Genomic DNA, 19,055 nt, shown 5'->3' on the forward strand with positions numbered 1-19,055 from the left:
AGGAACAGGGCTCAGTTTTGAGATTTTTTTTACTGGTTAATTGGGTAATTTGTTTAAAAGCCTTTTCTGATTGCTTGTAGTCATCTAAATCATTTTAAGTGTATTTTTTGCTGTTTGTAGTCGTTTAAAGCTGTTTTAAGTGTATTTTTTACTGTTTTTGCCTTATCTTTTCCAAAAAAATTTTTTCCCTTGTTTCCCACCTTTCTAAGCTAGTATAGTCCAGTTTTCAGGCTAGTGCGGAATTCAGGGCTGTGTTACAATTTTCTGAGTTGCCCATACCATACTTGGATAGAGGGAGGTTTATCTGTTCACCTGTGAGAGAGGAAGCTTTGAGCAGCCATCTGTCCCTGGAGGAGTGGTTCCAGCCCAGAAGTTAGTAGTTTATAGGCCATTTTGGGCTAATTTCTATCTTTCATTTCCCTGCTTTAAAAACCGCGTTTGCATGGTTTTGCACATCCGGGCAGTGCCTGTTAGCTGGGGTTAAATTTATCCTGGCTCCACCAAGTCTCCTCTTCAGTTTTTCCAGTAAAAGTAGTCTAACTCTCAACCTAAGCACTTAAAAAGCATCCTACAGTCCAGCACTTGCTCAGACCTAATAGCAAGCACTAATATACCCGACACTTGATTGCCCAGCAGGGCAAGGCTCATTATTCACCCCTCACCAACCAAGCGACTAAGCAATTCACCCTACTATTCAGGCACGACCAAAGGGCATTTTCAGGTATACTCTCCAGTCCAGCTGGTAAACATGGATGTTCATCATGTTTCACTGCTGTAGTCATTACACTTGGGTTATCCTTCCGTCAGGCGGGCCCACAGTTGGCCCGAGTTCCAAAGTCTTGGTCCGGCGTCGGTTGCTGTCACCTCTTCCCTGACGTCAGTGCGCTAGGGGTATATAAGTAGCAGCCGACGCAATTTTCTTCAGTCTTTCTTGCCGCGCGGTGCCCAAAGCAAAAGCAGTTTTCAAGTGCCGGTCGGCCAACTCCTGAGATTTCAAATTCGATTTCAGAACCGAAGTCTTCAATAAAGCTAAGTACCCCGTTGCGGAAACTTTTTCTGCCTCAGACCGATGTCAGTAAAAGTTAATAATTGTATTTCTTCTGGGAAGCAAATACCTCATAAGGATTTTCATTCTTACTGTATTCCATGCCTAGGCCCAGATCACGGCGTCACTGGTTGTCGGTTTTGTGCTAGATTTAACAAACGCACTATAAAACGTCGGTTTGATTTTGCTCGCCATTACTTTGGCCGAAGGTTTAATTATACAATGCCTCTGGAACAACCGACAACTGGAATGCACAAAAAACGCAAAGCTAAAGATAAGGAAAGGCATCCGAGGCTTGAAACTGACGAAGAAGCCTCTTCTAGGCCAGTCACCAGTTTTTAGTGAGGCGCTTTTGCAGCCCCTGACACTCGCTACCTCAGAGCGACAGGCCGCGACCAACTCCCACATGGAGGTGCCTCGGCCTCTGGATACTCAAGGTGTTGGATCAACAGAGATTAACCCTTCAGATGGGTCCGGAGCCGCTGAGCAGGCATCGGCTTCTGAGGGTGTTTTCAGACCTATTCAACTTACCATTGCAACTACAACCAAGACTAAGCCTACATTAAAGACAAAGAAGCAAGTACTGCTTTCACCTGGACAGGCCTCCATGCCTAAAAAACAGATGCTCAAGATGGCTGAAGACTTGATAACTCTGATCAGGGGTTCCCATCCCCCTCCTGATTAAAAGGCCTAGGCAGGATACAGACTGATTCCTCTGACCAGGTTTCAATATATTTTGATTCCTTTTCAGACCAGGGATATTCTTTACCCCCCCATGAGGATTCTGATGCTGAAGAATCAATTCCTTCAGCCTCTCCTCCTGAAGATTACTCTTTTGGGGAAACTTTACATACCATGAGGGAGCATTTCCATTGGGAGGGCCTGGATTACTCGGAATCCAAGAAAAGGCTCAGAGACTTTCTTTTACTGCCTCAGCACAGGCCCCTTGCTGTTCCGCCAGTGTTGGACATTGTGAATGATGTGTTCTCTGAATCTAGTTTAAATCCTGATTCTTTATCCCCAGCTCCAGTCAAGCCAGACAGGTACTACAGAGTCCCTGACTCCCACAAATTTCAGTATAAAAACCCTGTTGCTGACCCAGAAACTATTTCCCAGGGTCCCAAAGGGGTTAAAGATTCCATGGCTAAGAATCCATTTCCCTCTGATAGAGACTCTAGAGCATTAGACAGATGGGGAAAGAAAGTTTACACCTCTGCAACTTTAGCAGTGAGGGCTCTAAATTGCCAGTTTCACATGCTTAAATATCAACAATACTTACTGTCTCAATTAAAACAGAAAATGAGTACAAATGCAGAACAACCTGATTATAAGGAAATGCAGGATTTATTGCATGCAGCTGAACAAGTGGGAAATCATACGTAGCAATGTGGTTTTGATTCATTAGAAGCTTCTTGTAGAGCAGCAGTTACAGGATCTGTGATTCGAAGGCATGCTTGGTTAAAAGAACAAAGTTTACCAGATCATGTTAAGGCAAAATTATTGTATGCTCCTTTGCAGCAAGACAATTTATTTGGTATTAAGGCAGAAGATGTATTAAAGAAAATGGAGGAGAAGGCAAAATCTATGCAAACGGTGAAGGATTTCTTACAGGTACAGCCACCACGATTTTGCAGAAATTGGCCTACAAAGAATTGGTCCTTTCCAGTGTCAGACAGGCCACAAAGAGGCAGATACAGACGCCCAAGAGGCAGATCTCAGCCACAAGGCTCTTACAGACCACGACAGTGGGGTGCTACAAACCCAAAAGGAGGTGAGGACAAGTCACATCCTTACAGGAAACAGTCCCAATGACTTCCCCCTTCCAATGCCAAACTCTTCACTATTGGCAGCTCCCTTAGGGGGGAAACTAGCACTTTTTTCTCAAAACTGGCAAGCAATCACCCAAGACAAATGGGTGCTGAATATTGTGTCTCAAGGTTACAGGTTTCACTTTCACACTTTTCCAAGGTTAAAAGGAATGCCAGACCTGCCACAAAATCAATGGGCAGAGGCACAAAAACAAATTACAGCTCTCATGGAAATGAGAGCTATTCAAAAAGTACCACAGCAGGAAAAAGGACAAGGATTTTACTCAAGACTCTTCCTGGTTCCCAGAAAGGACAAAGCCTGGAGACCCATTCTGGACCTTTCCACTCTAAATACTTACTTGGATGTTCCGAAATTCAAAATGCTGACACTACAACAGCTCCTTCCCATGTTGGGCAAGAAAGCTTGGCTTGTTACTTTGGATGGCGCACAGCAACAGTTACTCCGCTCCACAAAGGAGGGGCCACAACTGACCCTGGTTGATAACTATCACCCCAGAAGCCTGACTAGCCTGGTCTGCAAGGCTATGGAGCGCATCATCATGGAACTCCTTAACAAAGACATTGGGAACCTCCAAACACTTGACCTGACCCAGTTCGGCTTTAAGGGCAGATCATGCCTAATAAACCTGATTGACTTCTTCGAGACGGTCACCAATGCCATAGATGAGGAGAAGGTGATTCACACAGCCTACCTTGACCTCACCAAGGCTTTTGACACCATTCCCCACTCTGGAATTATAGAAAAACTCACCAGCCTGAACATAAACCCCTACATCACGAGATGGGTTGCCAACTGGCTTACAGACAGAACTCACACAGTAAGAATAGCGGGCTCCAGGTCTGACTCTAAACCAGTCACAAGTGGTGTCCCACAAGGCTCGGTCCTGGGACCCCTAGTGTTCGGCATATATTTCTCAGAAGTACAGGCAAACACAGGAGGACTATGGTTAACCAAGTTCGCCGATGACTGCAAGCTGGGAGCCATAATTGACTCTCCGGCTGACACGGACATTCTCCAAAAGGGCCTTACTGAGACAGACACCTGGTGTCAAAGTCATGGTCTCAAGCTAAATGCCAAAAAATGTTTAGTCATCCCTTTTGGGAAAAACAAAACACCCATGAATTAGCACATAGGTGGCAACCCCCTAAATACAGAAGAGGTAATAAGAGATCTGGGGACCCAGGTAGATAGTAATCTCTCCTTTGGCAATCATATTGCCAAAGTAGTTAGGAAATCCTTCTATATAGTCCATCTAATTACTAAAGGGTTCGCATCTAGAAATAAAGAAGTTATAGTGCCCCTCTACTTGTCACTCATCAGACCCATCATAGAGTACGATGCCCCATTTGGGATGTACCTCACAAGACACTTCCAGCTGCTGGAAAGACCACAAAAGTACCTCACCAAGAGGATTACTGGCCTCAAACATATTTCCTATGCAGCCCGACTGGAAAAACTCCAACTGTACTCAATTGCATATCGCTTACTCAGAGGTGATCTCTGCCTGACTTACAAAGCCATGTCCAACTCAGAATTGATGGACATGCTCCACCTAAAGAAATCCAACTTGCTGCGAGCCACTCGCTCTAGTGAGCTAAACCTCGCCACAACAATAAATAGTACATGCTGGAGGGATAGATTCCTGTCACAGAGAATCCCCATGCTTTGGAACAAAATTCCTAACTATATTAGGCAGAGCCCCTCACTAACACTCTTCAAGGGAAACCTTGACGAGTGGATGGATAACGGCAAATACACCCCTGGGATCACTTCATTGGCTCTTCTTGACAGAGGCTCAGTTAATTAATCAATGGGGCGGTGAAAGCTGACACACTTTGGCTAGGCTTATAAATGCCCTTGGGCAGATAGCCTAATACCTACCTATGAACCTGTATATATATATATATATATATATGTATGTATATATATATATGTATGTATATATATATATGTATGTATATATATATATATATATATATATATATATATATTTATATGGGTCTACCTGTAGTAACCAAAATTACACTTACCCGAAACTAATCGCTGAGATGACTTCACCTAGACCTCTGATCACTGAAACTACGAAACACAGTACTTTTGAATAGGGAATTACACATTTTTAGCATAATTCATTTTTGTTACACAGTCATAATATATAGTTCTATTAGTAGAACATTGTATTGGTGAGTAGAAGTATGTTGCAGTGTTGAAAAGGGTTGCAAGTATACAGGCGAAGACTTCTTTTGCTGCTATGCATTTATGGCAAATTGAAGAGGAAAGGTTTGGAAATCATTGTTGTCATTCTGCTGACAGTGTACATAGCTAAATTCTGATAAGCAGCGTGTTACAGAGAATAATAATAATTTTAGAGTTGGGGATGATTTATAGTTACTTGTAAGGGGAGAAGTGAGTAAAAGAGAATGATGTAGTGTTAATAAAATGTACTCTGCAAACATTAGTGAGAAGGTGAATTTTATAAAAAGAGACCCAGTGCCTTGCCTTGGTTTTGAAGACATTCTTAGTTGCTTGTGTATAAACCAAGCGTGGCTAATGGTGTGATTTGAACTAAATGAGAGAGACAGAGAAGTGGACACAGCATCACCTGTTGACCAGCAGAATATACTTCTCAACTGTCGAGAGTTTTTCCTCATTATGTTTGGTCTGTTCCTTTTAAAATTTGTATATTTCTGGCAAATCACCGGGATAATCTGAGGACTGAAGTCACTAACTTAATGATATGGATTTGTGTTTCAGACTTCATATACATCAGAAAAATGCATGCTCAAACAAATCCTGTTATTTTAACAACTTTCGAAGTTCATAAGGGCAATGTTTAAAATATGTCCCTATTTTTGGGCCTTTGTTCCCCCATTCTGTCAGGCATTGTTCAGATTTTTTGTGCTAGGAGGTTGAGAGGTATGCTGCAGAAGAATGCTGCACAATGACGTTTTGTGGTGGTTTAATTTGCCTAAAACTGCATAGAATGCTGCCAGTTCCAGAAGATTTGAAAGTAGCAACAGAAGTAAAATTTGCCTAAAATTCTGAATGCAGTTGGAAGATTAGGTTTAATCAAAGGCAAACTTCACCAAAAGAAGCAGCCACACCAGTCCTGTAGTTTAGGCAATAAGGCTCACAATCAGGCGAAAATCAACCAGGTTTATTAACGTGTCAAAATTATAGCAGCAGTACACTCCACACACGTTTTCGTCAGTTTGAAGACTTCATCAGATACAACAAATGCTTCATGTCACAGGTATAAATACTATAAGCTAATCACCAATTAATAAATTAACAAATCATTAATTAAACTTTAAAACAACAGACCACATAAAATTCCCCATTCCAACAAATGAAATTGCCAATACAATAGGTATAACTGATACATCTTCAACTACAAAAGCACTAAACCAAGAACATAAATACATACCTATATTCATTTACTAGTATAAATCTAAAAAATTATTACAAATAAACATGTAAAAGCAACTTAAACACTTAAAATAGGTGTAAATCACCTAGGTATTTAAATATAATGTGCCTTAATTTTTAGAAAAGGAACAATAGAAATAGATTCATTGAGACCGGGGGGTCTATTGGCCTCCAATAAAATCTGCCAATAAGTTTCTTTATGTGCCAAGCGTGCCTCCCAAGGCCCCCCCCTAATATCTTTAGGGACCACTTCCAGGACAAAAAACAGAAACTTAGCATTGTTACATGTAATAGTATGCTTGTACAAAGCACTGGTAGTTTTGCACCTAGAGATATCATAAATGTGCTCATAAATACGCCTGGAAAACAACCTTTCGGTTTTACCAACGTAAAACGCTGGACATTGTTGGCATATAGCCAAATATACCAAGCCAGCAGTTTTACAATTGTAATGACCCCTGGCCTTGATATCCCTGCCTCTGCTTTCCACAAAAACATGGCTTGCTTGAAATATATACTTGCAAGAGGAACAATGACCACACTTAAAAACCCCCACATTGGGTCTAGAATACAAGGTGGAAACATGTTGTTGCTCCAAGGTCTTTTTAATATTAGTGCCCCTCCTAAACACAGTTTTAACATCTTTCCCCTTAAACGTGTCCAGGTCAGTCAACTCCTTAAAAGTATCCCATTCCCTTTCCACAATATTTCTTATGTGGGAGGCATTTCCACTGAACTGTGTAATAAAGGTAAAACTACCTGCAAACCTGTCAGTGTTACTATTGGTGTTATTATCCAAGTTGTTTTCACCAACCCCCCCCAAAATAGGAGCAAATCTAGAAGATCTAGCCAAAGTAACCTCCTCTTCAACGGTCTGGATCAAGTGTGCAGGATAACCCCTTTCCAAAAACAATTTCTGCAAAATACCACATTCATGCCGATAATCCACATCTAGGGAAGTCATCCTAGAAATACGGACGTATTGTCCCTTAACTATCCCCCTCTTCTGAAAATTGGGGTGTGCACTCTGATAATGTAAGTACCCATTGGAAAATGTGGGTTTACGATAGATACTAGATTTAAACCCACCATCAACCATGGTAAGGGTTATATCCAAATAGTTTACACTGTGATGGAAAACTTGATGTGTAAACCTTAGGAAATCAGTGGTGGTATTAATGTACTGAATAAACTTTTCAATATCCCCCATGGTACCTGTCCAAAAAATACACACATCATCCAGGAATCTAACGTAAAAGTTCCAAAATTTAGAAAACGGACAATCCTGAATAAACTTCTTTTCCCAAGTGTGCATAATAATATCAGCAAAAATAGGTGCACAATTTGCCCCCATTGACACACCCGTTGTCTGATGAAAATATTCTCCAGAAAAGAACACAAAGTTATTTTTCAAAACAATTCCCATTAACTCAGTGATGGCTTGCACATCGCTATTAGTGATATTAGGGCATTCCCAAAGAGCTTCCTCTAGCCATTCAAGGCCTAATTCATGGGGAATCACCGAAAAAAGATCCACCACATCAATGGTCAAAAATACCAAATTGGGCACAAGTAATTCCGATGTTACTTGACGCAAAAAGGCCCAGGAATCTTTTAAAATGTATTCCTCCCTGCCCCATAGCTCTTTTAGTTTCCAGTCCAAAAATTTGGATATGGGGTGTGTTTTAGAACCTTGAGAGGCCACTATGGGCCTTAAAGGGGGGTCAATGGGGTCTTTGTGCACCTTGGGTATCCCAAAAATTGATGGTATCCTTGGGTCTGAATTGGAAAGGAAGGTATAAACCGGGAACTCAATAACCTCCTGGTCTAATAAGTCCTGCACCACTAGATCAATCTTGTGATAAGAAATATGAATTTCGTTCAAGGAGGCAGAAGTGTATTTCCTGTGGTCATGAAGGATATCATACATTTTGCCTTGATATAACAAACTATCCATGATGACTGTCCCCCCACCCTTGTCAGGTTCCATGACCCTAAGGGTGGGGTCCCCCCTAAGGTTTTCAAGCAATGTTTTCTCCTCTTGGGTTAAATTAACCCCAGGACAATCCTTGCCTAACTCCCTCCTAAACCTGCCCTCAATCCGTTTCTCAAAATTTTTGAGTTGTGGGTGAAGGGGGGGGTTAAAGGTACTGGATCTCTTTAGAAAAAAACCAGGGGTAGCATTAGAATTGCCCAGTAGATTTTCCAAATTTAATTTTCTAGTGAAAAGCTTAAGATCCAGAATGGCTGAAATTAAATTACTGGATTTCCTGGGTACATACTTAAACCCCTTGGTAAATAACTGGAAACAACAATCTGATACATCAAAGTCACTGTAGTTATAAATGTGGTAGTCATTACAAGAATGTAGGGTATAGTTTCCTAAGGAAGTAACAGTGTGTTCACAATTTCTTACCAGTGCTGTCTCTGGTTTCTTTTCCATCCCCGGGTGTATCCCCCCTTCCCCCCTCTCAATAACGGAGGGGCCCGGTCTAAAGGGTAAAAATTATTATGTGATTGTTGCCCTTGTTGGCGGATACGTTCGGACCTGCGCGGTACTGGTTCATCCTCACCCATAGTTTCAGTCAATTCACCAAGAGGTGATAAAATATCCCTCTGTTCCAATAAAACTTCTCTGGGGGGACTATCAAGCAAAGGTCCAAAATCCTGCTCATGATGATAAAATGGTTTAAAAGGGGGCGGATTAGGGTATTGGCGCCCTTGTTCGTATTCTATTAAATCCCTTCTTAATTTTTTATACTTACGACTCAGCACAGTCTCACAATGCATATCTATGTCCCTTCTAATTTCATTACATTTGTTGGAATTAAACAATAAATCATCAGACATTTTTTTAAAAAATACTGCAATGTCTTGTTGTAAAATACACAGTTCTTCGTTATTCTTTTTAATTATAGCTTTTACAATACTACGCCCACATTGATCAAAGGCCTCTATGAGATCCTTATGAAAAGGGCTACCTGCCATAACCTGATTAGGGTATTTGAATACCCGTAAACCTTTCGGTACAGTACCTTTGTTTAAGTTTTCCATCAAATACAAATTGTCCAACTCCAATGTCCGGTATCGGTAAAGTGCGTTCTCGAAACGCCGTTCCAATTCCGAATAGGCAACACCATTAGCTCCACGGCCCTGAAAGTGCTCCTCAAAAAGGAATTTAGGTTTAGCCTTAAACCATTCATTAAAAGAAGTAGAAGAATGGTTGTTCTCAGGACGTCCTTCAGGCTGTGCCGCAGAAATGGGTGAAGATGCAATTTGATGAAAAACCGCTGGCGTATGGTTAAAGTCAGTGATGGAAGCACGTACACCCTGTACGTTCTCTCTCGGTCGGACTGCACCATCACAAGGTTGCAAAACGGGTACAAATCTCTGGTTGGAATCAACCAACCTAGGGAAATTGCGTTGCTCTTGTAGTAAGGCCTGAATACCTGTTCCCAAAGGAGTCAAAAGGTTGATCAATGCTGTTAATTGGCCCGTGAGCCTGGATAGTCCGTCCATTTCGGACCCGGACGATTCCACAGGGAAATTCCTCTGTTGTCCTTGCCCTGGAGACACCACCGGACTAGCAGCCATACCAAACACACCTCGAAAAACAGCGCTGCAATAAAACAAACTTCACCAAAAGAAGCAGCCACACCAGTCCTGTAGTTTAGGCAATAAGGCTCACAATCAGGCGAAAATCAACCAGGTTTATTAACGTGTCAAAATTATAGCAGCAGTACACTCCACACACGTTTTCGTCAGTTTGAAGACTTCATCAGATACAACAAATGCTTCATGTCACAGGTACAATGTCGTTTGTGGTGGTTTAATTTGCCTAAAACTGCATAGAATGCTGCCAGTTCCAGAAGATTTGAAAGTAGCAACAGAAGTAAAATTTGCCTAAAATTCTGAATGCAGTTGGAAGATTAGGTTTAATCAAAGGCATTTACTGTATCTTATTCTGTAATTTTTCTGACTGTAGCAGCCTCAGGAAGAGTAGACGACATTTACAGAATTTATTAGGCAAGTAGTTAATGTAGATCACCAGGCCTTTCTTCGGAATCTCACACACATTGCATGCAGCTTCAAGTTAATTGTGAGTATCCTTTACACCTTCTGCATGTCTTAGGGGTTTGGATGGAAACTGGAGTACCTACAGAAAACCCATTCATACACATGGAAGGCATGCAGGATGTCTGAAGAAGACACCCCAGCTAAGAACCTAACTGGAAAATCTCTTGGTGAGAGGCAACAGTGCCTCTTCATAACACCACTGTAAATAGTTAATTTGCAAATAATGAGAGAGACATACTGTGAAGGAAAAATGAACATTTGTATAGTGGGAGTTGCAGTGAATGGTTGCATATTCTTTTGAACTTGACGTGTCTTTCAGGTCCTGTGCGCCCCCCCCCCCCCTGGATGATTATCAATGTGCTTGTTTAATGACTGGAAATTATAGTTTACAGATATCCATTTCTACTGGGAGGTGAAAGGGCAGGAAATGGCTAGTAGTGGAAACTGGTTGGCTTTGGGAGGTGGCAGGTATGTAGTTTGCACAGAATGTCTTAGCTGGGAATGATGGGAATTAAACATACCTGACATTGATTTCTGTATGGTATGGGGTTGTCCAAATTGACTAGTTTTTGTATTGACTTTCACCTTCATTAAACAACTCAGTTCAGTAATTGCCGATATTTTAAAGTAATCAAAGATGTTTTATCAGCCCTTTAAGTGTGAAGCTTAGTCCACTTTGAGTGTTGCATTCATCCAGAGTGATACAAATGCCTCCTGATCAGGTTGGGTACACATTCTGTTGCAGTTTATGTAGGAGAGTTTCCTGTTTTCTATAGTGGAAATGAGCAGACTGATTAAACGATGCATAGTAATGCACTTCTGGTATTGCAGAGGGCGTTTTGCCAGAAGAGATGTGGTGAGCTTGACAGTAGCATGACTGAGCTCCATATTGGGGCTGGTATAAAAGTCTGAGAGTAGGAATCAAGATTAAACACTCATGCAGAGTGTTATAATATTTCATAACAGACTCACTGCTGTAGAATGAGTCACTGATGTGTCAGTGAGATGTATATGAGAATATAGATGAGCTTGTTGTAGCGTGGAGTTGGGGTGCAGTCTGCCATCTGACCAAGTGATGGCTTTTCTTTGGCAGGCTGTCTTCTAGCTGAGCCTAAATGACTTCTGGTGGGTGTTTTGGGGTACAGCACTCTCCAGCAAGAACAGGGGGGTACAGAACTACAGGACCACATTGGGGAAATTTGCATCAGGGCCATATTTGGGGAAAGTGTATCTGCATATGTGAATGAAAACTTGCATGTTGGAAAAGATAAAGAAATCTTAAGTGGTTACTAAAGAGCATGTATAGCAAAGCTTAATATTACTGTTTTATGTACCATGATGTCCTGCATATATTTGCCTTTGTGGGGTTAAAGTTTGTATTGAGTTAGGTTTTGAGCTGTGGCTGTCCTTTTATTACAGTATAACAGCTTGTGAGAAACACGAGCAGGACCTCACAGTGAATATGTTATCTTACTGGAGGAGTTGCATACAGTATTGGAATAAAAAATATTCCCAAAGAGTTGGCTTCATGATACAGAGGAATAGGACCCTGTCTGCAGCATAAGCAACCTTGGTTCAAGTGGAGGACCATAGTTCTGGAGGAGCTATCCAGGGTAAATGGGGATGAACAGCTGATGCTGGCCTTCCAGCCTTAGGGAGAAAGAGGAAGCCAGAAGACTTCTCCATATGGGGTGACTCCTGATAAAAGCCAGTTAAGTGCACTCGCAGAATAGTAAGGAATACCCAGGAATGCGTGCCATTCTGTAGACAACATGAGTTATTATGCAAAAATAGTATTCCACACATTTTGTGGTACTTGTAAATATGTTTGGAGCAGTGGAATGGTCAGATGCACAAGGGAAAAAAAAAGAAACTTTGACAGACATCTGTAAAATTTCCAAAAAATATAAGAATAGTCACTGAAATTCCTACACAAAGAGCTTTCACTGAAGTGATGTTTTGTTCTGTTTTTCCTTTTGCTGGCATTTTTCCTTTAGATTTTTGTGGTCTAGTCTAGACAAGTTTTCTACTTTCTCATAATCTACTAGTCCACTAAATGTCATTTTTTAATGGGTGGCGGCCTCAACTAGATTGTAATGTTTTCTGTTTGCGGGCAAGTATGTCTTTCGCAGAAGGACATTGGAATTTGTTTAGTTAGCATGGTAGCTGGAGGATCTAAAGTACATTGAGTTAAAGCATGTTGTTCAATTAGGCAATACGACAGGCAGTAAACTCTCCAGACACACAGAGCAAGTGAAGTGCAATACTAATGCCCATGTTGCGAAGTTGTGAGGGGATAATTCTAAATAGGAAAGATCAGGTGGAGTGGGGCGTGGCATACAAGCAGTAGATTATATGGCTTGGGTACTCCCTGGATCTATGGAAGTGTTTATTTTTTAACAAAAAAAAAATAAATCACTGTGCTTCAAAAAGGAACAGAAGTTTAATAAGTGATTTTGCCCACATATTGTGGATGAAAACAGGATCATAGGAAGTTACTAGGCTATTGGCCCTGACACCCTTGTAAGCCTAGCCAAAATGCTTATTTTCCCTTCCATGCATTCAAACCCTGCACATACTGCTCTTGAGGCTGTAATTCTACCCACTTGGCTACATGGATAATAAATGTTTATTAAATGTCTTATTTGTTGCTAGCTCAGTGATTTAATTTATTTTTTTGTTTCCTTTTTGTTAGATTACTTTTTTTCTTTTTGTTAATCAGATAGGCCCACTGAAATAAAGTCTCTCTTCAGGGTTGACCCAGTAATGCTGTCTGGTTAAGTGACTTACTCAGAGTTATAGGCAAATGGAAGCTGAGCTAGTCAAACCCTTGACTACAGGAAGCAGCTTGTTAACACTTTATAGCCTCAGTCCTCTGTGCTAACTGCCAGACAGTAGTTCACAGTCTTGGTGCTCTATACTAACTGCAAGACAACTCATAGCTTCAATCCATTGCACTAACTACTAGACACTTGACAAAAGTTGGACTCACTGAGTGGACTACCTTAATGAGTCTCAGAGGGCTAATCCATAGAGGAACTGAAGAAAGCTTAGGAAGGGTGGAGAAAGGATGAGGGGAAAAGCTGAGGTAGGGGTGGAGGTGTATTGTTAAATGCCTTTAAAGAGCAGGCAGTATTTGCAGGTTTCTTGTTTCTGTCATAATAAAATATAATTATTTCATCCTTTTATTGAGTTATCATTCTGGTTTGCAGTAAAGGGAATTCATTTCTGGTATTGACATATTTAATTTGTAATGGAAGTCCTGCCTTTTGTTTTTTTCAGCACGTGTATGTATATGTGTGCAGTTATTTTGCTTATCGTGAAAGAGTTAACCTTTATCACAGCAAGATTATTCATACTATGAGCTCATTAAGTAGTCTTTTTGTTATGCAGGGCTGTGAAAAGGAAATTGACATTTCTTGTGCTTTTTTTAGGTTATTCCTGTGTGTTGCAAGATGTCTGCAAAAACTGCATCTATCCATGCTAAATGGATCATAGGAAAAGTGATTGGGACAAAAATGCAGAAGACTGCCAAAGTCAGGGTAACAAGGCTTGTGTTAAATCCCTACCTACTTAAGGTAAAGTTTCAGTTATGGTAATATATGATATGATCTTTACTACTTTTTACACAGGTATGACTTGGTACTGGCCTTCTGCTGAGGAAATAAAAAGTAATGAATAGCACCAGTACTGAGACTAGTAGTTTAATTGGGATGTTGGACTAAATTAGAAGGACCAGTCTCAGTCACTGTGAAACATTACCCAGTGTTTTACATAAAAATATATAAATTTTGGAGGCAGCTACTGAAATTGATGATAAATGCTGTAAATTGTCTGTGTGTTTTGCTACTTATCATTTTGTACCTTTAGGTAGCCTCTTTCTATAGTTTTCATTTTAAGATCCAGAATATCACATCCTTGATATGCACTAGGGCAGCGAATTTTGATTATCAAACAGCTGAATGTATTAGCTTTCTGTTACTTTTGCAGTTGGTGTGTGATTTAAGAACATACCATGCCGTGCTGTTCTGTCATCTCATGACTGGTATTGTTATATTTTGGTGTTTCAATATACTTATTACTGGAAGGTGGGTGGCACTGCAAGCCTTTTCCATTTGCTGGCAGAACTACTGATCATTTATAGTAATATGTAGAGGCTAACAAAAATGGGTAATTTTTACAGTACAGGAGTGGGTAGTTTTGCCCTTGTTTAAAATGCTCTAGATCATTTTTGTTTACTTTTTCTTTTTTTGTGGGTATAGTTTAAAAATGTGAAGGTGCTGCTATTTTCCCATAGTTTATATATAAAAGAAAGAGAGAGACATTTATTGCTGCCTTCTGTATTTCTGGGTGTTTTCTATCTAAAAACAAAAAAATAATCCTTGTTTTCCCACTTCTCCTCGACTAGTTTAGACCAGTTTACGGGCTTTGCTGTATTCTGGGCTGTGGTGTAGTTCCTGTGTTGTCCATTACCTTACTTGAATAAGAAGGAAGTTTCTTTGCTCACCAGTGGGAGTGGGGAGCCTTGAGCAGCCTATCTGTCCGTGAAGGAGTGACCTCAGCACAAGTGCTGTAGTAATTGGTTGTTTTGGACCATTTCTAGCTCTTTTGAAGTTCCCTGTTCAAATCCGCCTCAGAGCGGTTTTTTCTGGCTATACTACTCAGAGACAGCTCCACATGGTCCTGCAGAGTGGTCCTGGCTACAGAGAACTGAAAAAAGTGACTACTTTCCAGATTTAAGTATTTTTTTCTGTTTTTTACTTGGAATACCTTCTCTTGCTTATTTTAAACAAGCTTATACTGTTTTTTTAACTGTTTGCTGCATTATATAGTATCTGCACTTAAAATTTTACCTGGTTGAAAATTAATCGAAAATCTGTTGTTTGTTTGTTTAATTTAACTATTGAGGCTGCCCACTAAAGTGTGCTAGCCTGTGTAACTGATTTATTGCTGCCTTCTGTATTTCTGGGTGTTTTCTATCTAAAAACAAAAAAAAAATCCTTGTTTTCCCGCCTCTCCTCGACTAGTTTAGACCAGTTTACAGGCTTTGCTGTATTCTGGGCTGTGGTGCAGTTCCTGTGTTGTCCATTACCTTACTTGGATAAGAAGTAAGTTTCTTTGCTCACCAGTGGGAGTGGGGAGCCTTGAGCAGCCTATCTGTCCCTGAAGGAGTGACCTCAGCACAAGAGCTGTAGTAATTGGTTGTTTTGGACCATTTCTAGCTCTTTTGAAGTTCCCTGTTTAAAATCCGCATTTGCGCGGCTTTGCGCGATTGTGCGCGCAGCGCCGGTTAAACTTTTTCTGGCTCCAAGTCTGCTCTTCAAATTTTCCCTTAGAAAGCTCTACTCTTAGAATAACCAGTCTACTCGTTATATTATAAGCATAGCACTTGTTCTCAAAGCTTCTCTTCTAAGCAAGCACTCTCAAACTCAAGTAGCGCTACATCCACCTACCACCCCAACCACTTCCCTTAAAGGCACAGCACTCTCATAATATGCTAGCATGTCGAGTGGTAGATTGCTAGCATCTTCTCCTGTTCAGCTGGTTAATCTGGGAATCTTGAGACAATGCTATAATTGTCTCATGTACACAGACAACCCTCTCCTCCTCCCAACAAACACACATACATGTGAGAGATGCAACTATATAGCCAAACTGGAGGCTGAACTCTCTCAACTCAGGACTGGCAAGACCAGACAGGAGGAGAAGGTAACCACACACACAACAAACCCAGTCACACATAGACCTACCCCAACTGCAAATCAAGCACATAATAACACAAAAACATACTCGGAGGCTGTATTAAAAAACTTACCAAAACAACAGAGGCTCCCAAAGCAGACACCCAAAAATCCACCACCTCAAAACATAACACATGCAACACATACTTCAATAAATCGGTGTGTCAATAAATCACAGCCCTTAAGGCCAAACACTATGCCTGATACACTAGTGATAGAGGTGACTCTATAGTCAGACACACTGACGAGCCACTTACCAGGCTGAGCAAGGAGAGGGTAACGGTAAGCTGCCTATCAGGGGGCTAGGATCCGCCATATAACACTACATGAAAAGAGACATAGAGGTGCTCTCTGATTATGTAGCCCAGGCTGGTATGACCCTGACCCTGAGCAGCATCCTGCCCTCACCAAGAATGATGCCACAATACAAAGACAAGATGATCAGCTTTAATAATTGGCTCAATTACTGGTGTCATTCTAGGGGGATCCAATGTCTGTCTGCCTGGGATGACATGCTGGACAAGCCACGCTGCTTCGCAAGGGACGGCTTGCACCTGTCACCACTGGGCTTTTGATATTGGCTAAGGCTCTTGCCACCCCCATAGTGCCTTTTTTAGGCAAGGCTCAAAAGACGAACCCACCTCCTTAGAAAACAAAAATGGAAAAAAATTAAGGGTAATGCTGCTCAACGCCAGAAGTCTAAATCTCAAGATGCAGGCTCTCGAAGCACTCCTCAGTGTGGAGAACATCGATGTCTGCGCTGTAACCGAGACCTGGTTCAAGGCTCCTGAGAGCACCCCAGCGCTACCAGGCTTTACCTTGTATCATGCTTTTTGGCCCCAAAACCCGGGCCGAACCACAAAGGGAGGGGGAGTGTCCATATTCATCAAGGATACCCACACCTCCAGGTTAGTGGCAACTCATGAAGCATCGGAGACCATCCAGGTGCAGCTAACCGTAGGCAAAACTGCTATACAACTGGTTGCATGTTACACACCATCCTCCCAATCTCAAGAACCCCACTCAGACTTCCTGAAGACATTGGAAGATATGAATGTCTCACCAAATACCATCATATTGGGAGACTTCAACTACCGTAACATAGACTGGGTGCACTATTCTAGCCCTAACACCTTAGCCCTAACACCTTAGCCCAAAGGTTCCTGGAATTCATAAACTCAAATGCAGTGGAACAGCTAGTCACCTCTCCCACAAGTGGGGATAATATACTAGACCTGATCATCACAAACATGGGGACAAAATGCTCCACACCGGAAGTATTCCCCTCACTGGTGAGATCTGACCACAAACTAATCACCCTGGATATACATTTACCACCTCCACCCCCAGCACAAAAGACTACAGTGAGAAATTTCTCAAAAGCCGACTTTACACTTCTCAAGACTGAGATGGTATCATTTAAGCCCACAGGGCCAATGGAAACTACATCCCACAATGCTGAATCCTACACAAATGCTTTCTACGGACATCTCCAAGAATGCATGGATCGTGCAATCCCAAATAAAACCAAGACCCTCTCCACCAAAGGAAAGCGTCTTGTCTGGTGGACCCCAGCCATAAACAAATTGTATAACAAAAGAAGGAAGCTATTGCAAGACAGAGCAAAATCCCATAAAGGGACGGCATCTCTGATCAGCACTAGTAGAAAGCTACGTTCTCTCATAAAAACATCCAAGGCCAACTTTGAGAGAAAAATCGCCAAGGACACTTAAGTTAACCACAAGGCATTCTTCAGTTATGTTAGAAACCTGGGCGGAAACCCTCAGATATGCTCAGAGTTAGTACACAATGACAAAAAAATTACCGAACCCACAGATATTGCCAACATTCTGGCAGACAGGTTCAGCGCAAATTTCTCCCCTCCCTCACCTCCAAAAGAAGAAATACTCATCCCAGCTGAATGTAACCTCCCTGTCATCTCTGATGTCCAGGTGAGAACCGCCCTCAGCAAAGCAAAAAACACAGCATCTATGGGACCCGATGGTATCCCCGGCTGTGTGATACGTGAACTCCAAGAGGAGCTAAACCCGCATATAAAAATGTTATTTAACCTTAGCCTTACTACAGGATATGTACCTGAACACTGGTGTACAGCAACAGTGGTCCCACTCCACGAGGGAGGCTCCACTACAGACCCTGGTAACTACCGCCCCATAAGCTTGACCAGCCTGGTTTGCAAAGCTATGAAAAGAATTATTATGGAACTCATAAACAACGACATTGGGGACCTACAGACACTTGATCCCACCCAGTTCAGCTTTGTAAAGGGCAGATCCTGCCTTTTGAACCTGGTTGACTTTTTCGAAGCAGTCACTAGAGCCATTGATGAGGGCAAGGCAGTCCATACAGCCTACCTGGACTTGGCTAAAGCCTTCGACACAATACCCCCACTCGGGGATCATAGATAAGCTAAACAGCTTAAATGTAAATCCATATGTCACAAGAGGGGTTGCAAACTGGCTAAAGAAAAGAACCCATAAAGTCAAGATTGCGGGAGCCATGTCAGACTCAAAGCCAGTCACAAGTGGTGTCCCACAGGGCTCTGTCCTGGGATCCCTCTTGTTCGGCATTTACTTCTCAGATGTGAAAGCAAACATGGAAGGGTTGTGGCTGACAAAGTTCGCAGATGACTGCAAACTAGGCGCCATAGTCGATACACCAGCTGACACATGCATCCCTACAGAAAGGCCTCACCGAAACGGACAGCTGGTGCCGGAATCATGGCCTTAAACTGAATGCCAAGAAATGTATAGTCATCCCCTTTGGGAAAAACAAAGTACCCACAAATTATCACATAGACAGTAACCCACTGAGTACCGAAAAAGTAATCAGAGACTTGGGGACCCAAGTTGATAGTGACCTCTCATTTGACACCCACGTTGCCAAAGTGGTTAAGAAGACTTTCTACCTTG

At 41.7% G+C, this 19,055-nt stretch overlaps 1 protein-coding gene across 2 annotated transcripts in view; it reads left to right on the forward strand.

Annotated features, from left to right (window-relative positions):
* Nucleotides 1–19,055, forward strand: part of MRPS17 (mitochondrial ribosomal protein S17) — a 131,287-nt gene that overhangs the window by 48,428 nt on the left and 63,804 nt on the right. For both annotated transcript variants that reach the window (XM_044054207.1, XM_044054208.1), the window contains exon 2: nucleotides 13,816–13,959. In XM_044054207.1, the coding sequence (XP_043910142.1) occupies nucleotides 13,816–13,959 (144 nt within the window). The remainder of the gene's footprint in view (nucleotides 1–13,815; nucleotides 13,960–19,055) is intronic.

This window comes from Protopterus annectens, chromosome 13.part0, assembly GCF_019279795.1.
Source record: "Protopterus annectens isolate FY-2018-M chromosome 13.part0, PAN1.0, whole genome shotgun sequence".
NCBI classification, from domain to species: Eukaryota; Metazoa; Chordata; order Ceratodontiformes; family Protopteridae; genus Protopterus; species Protopterus annectens.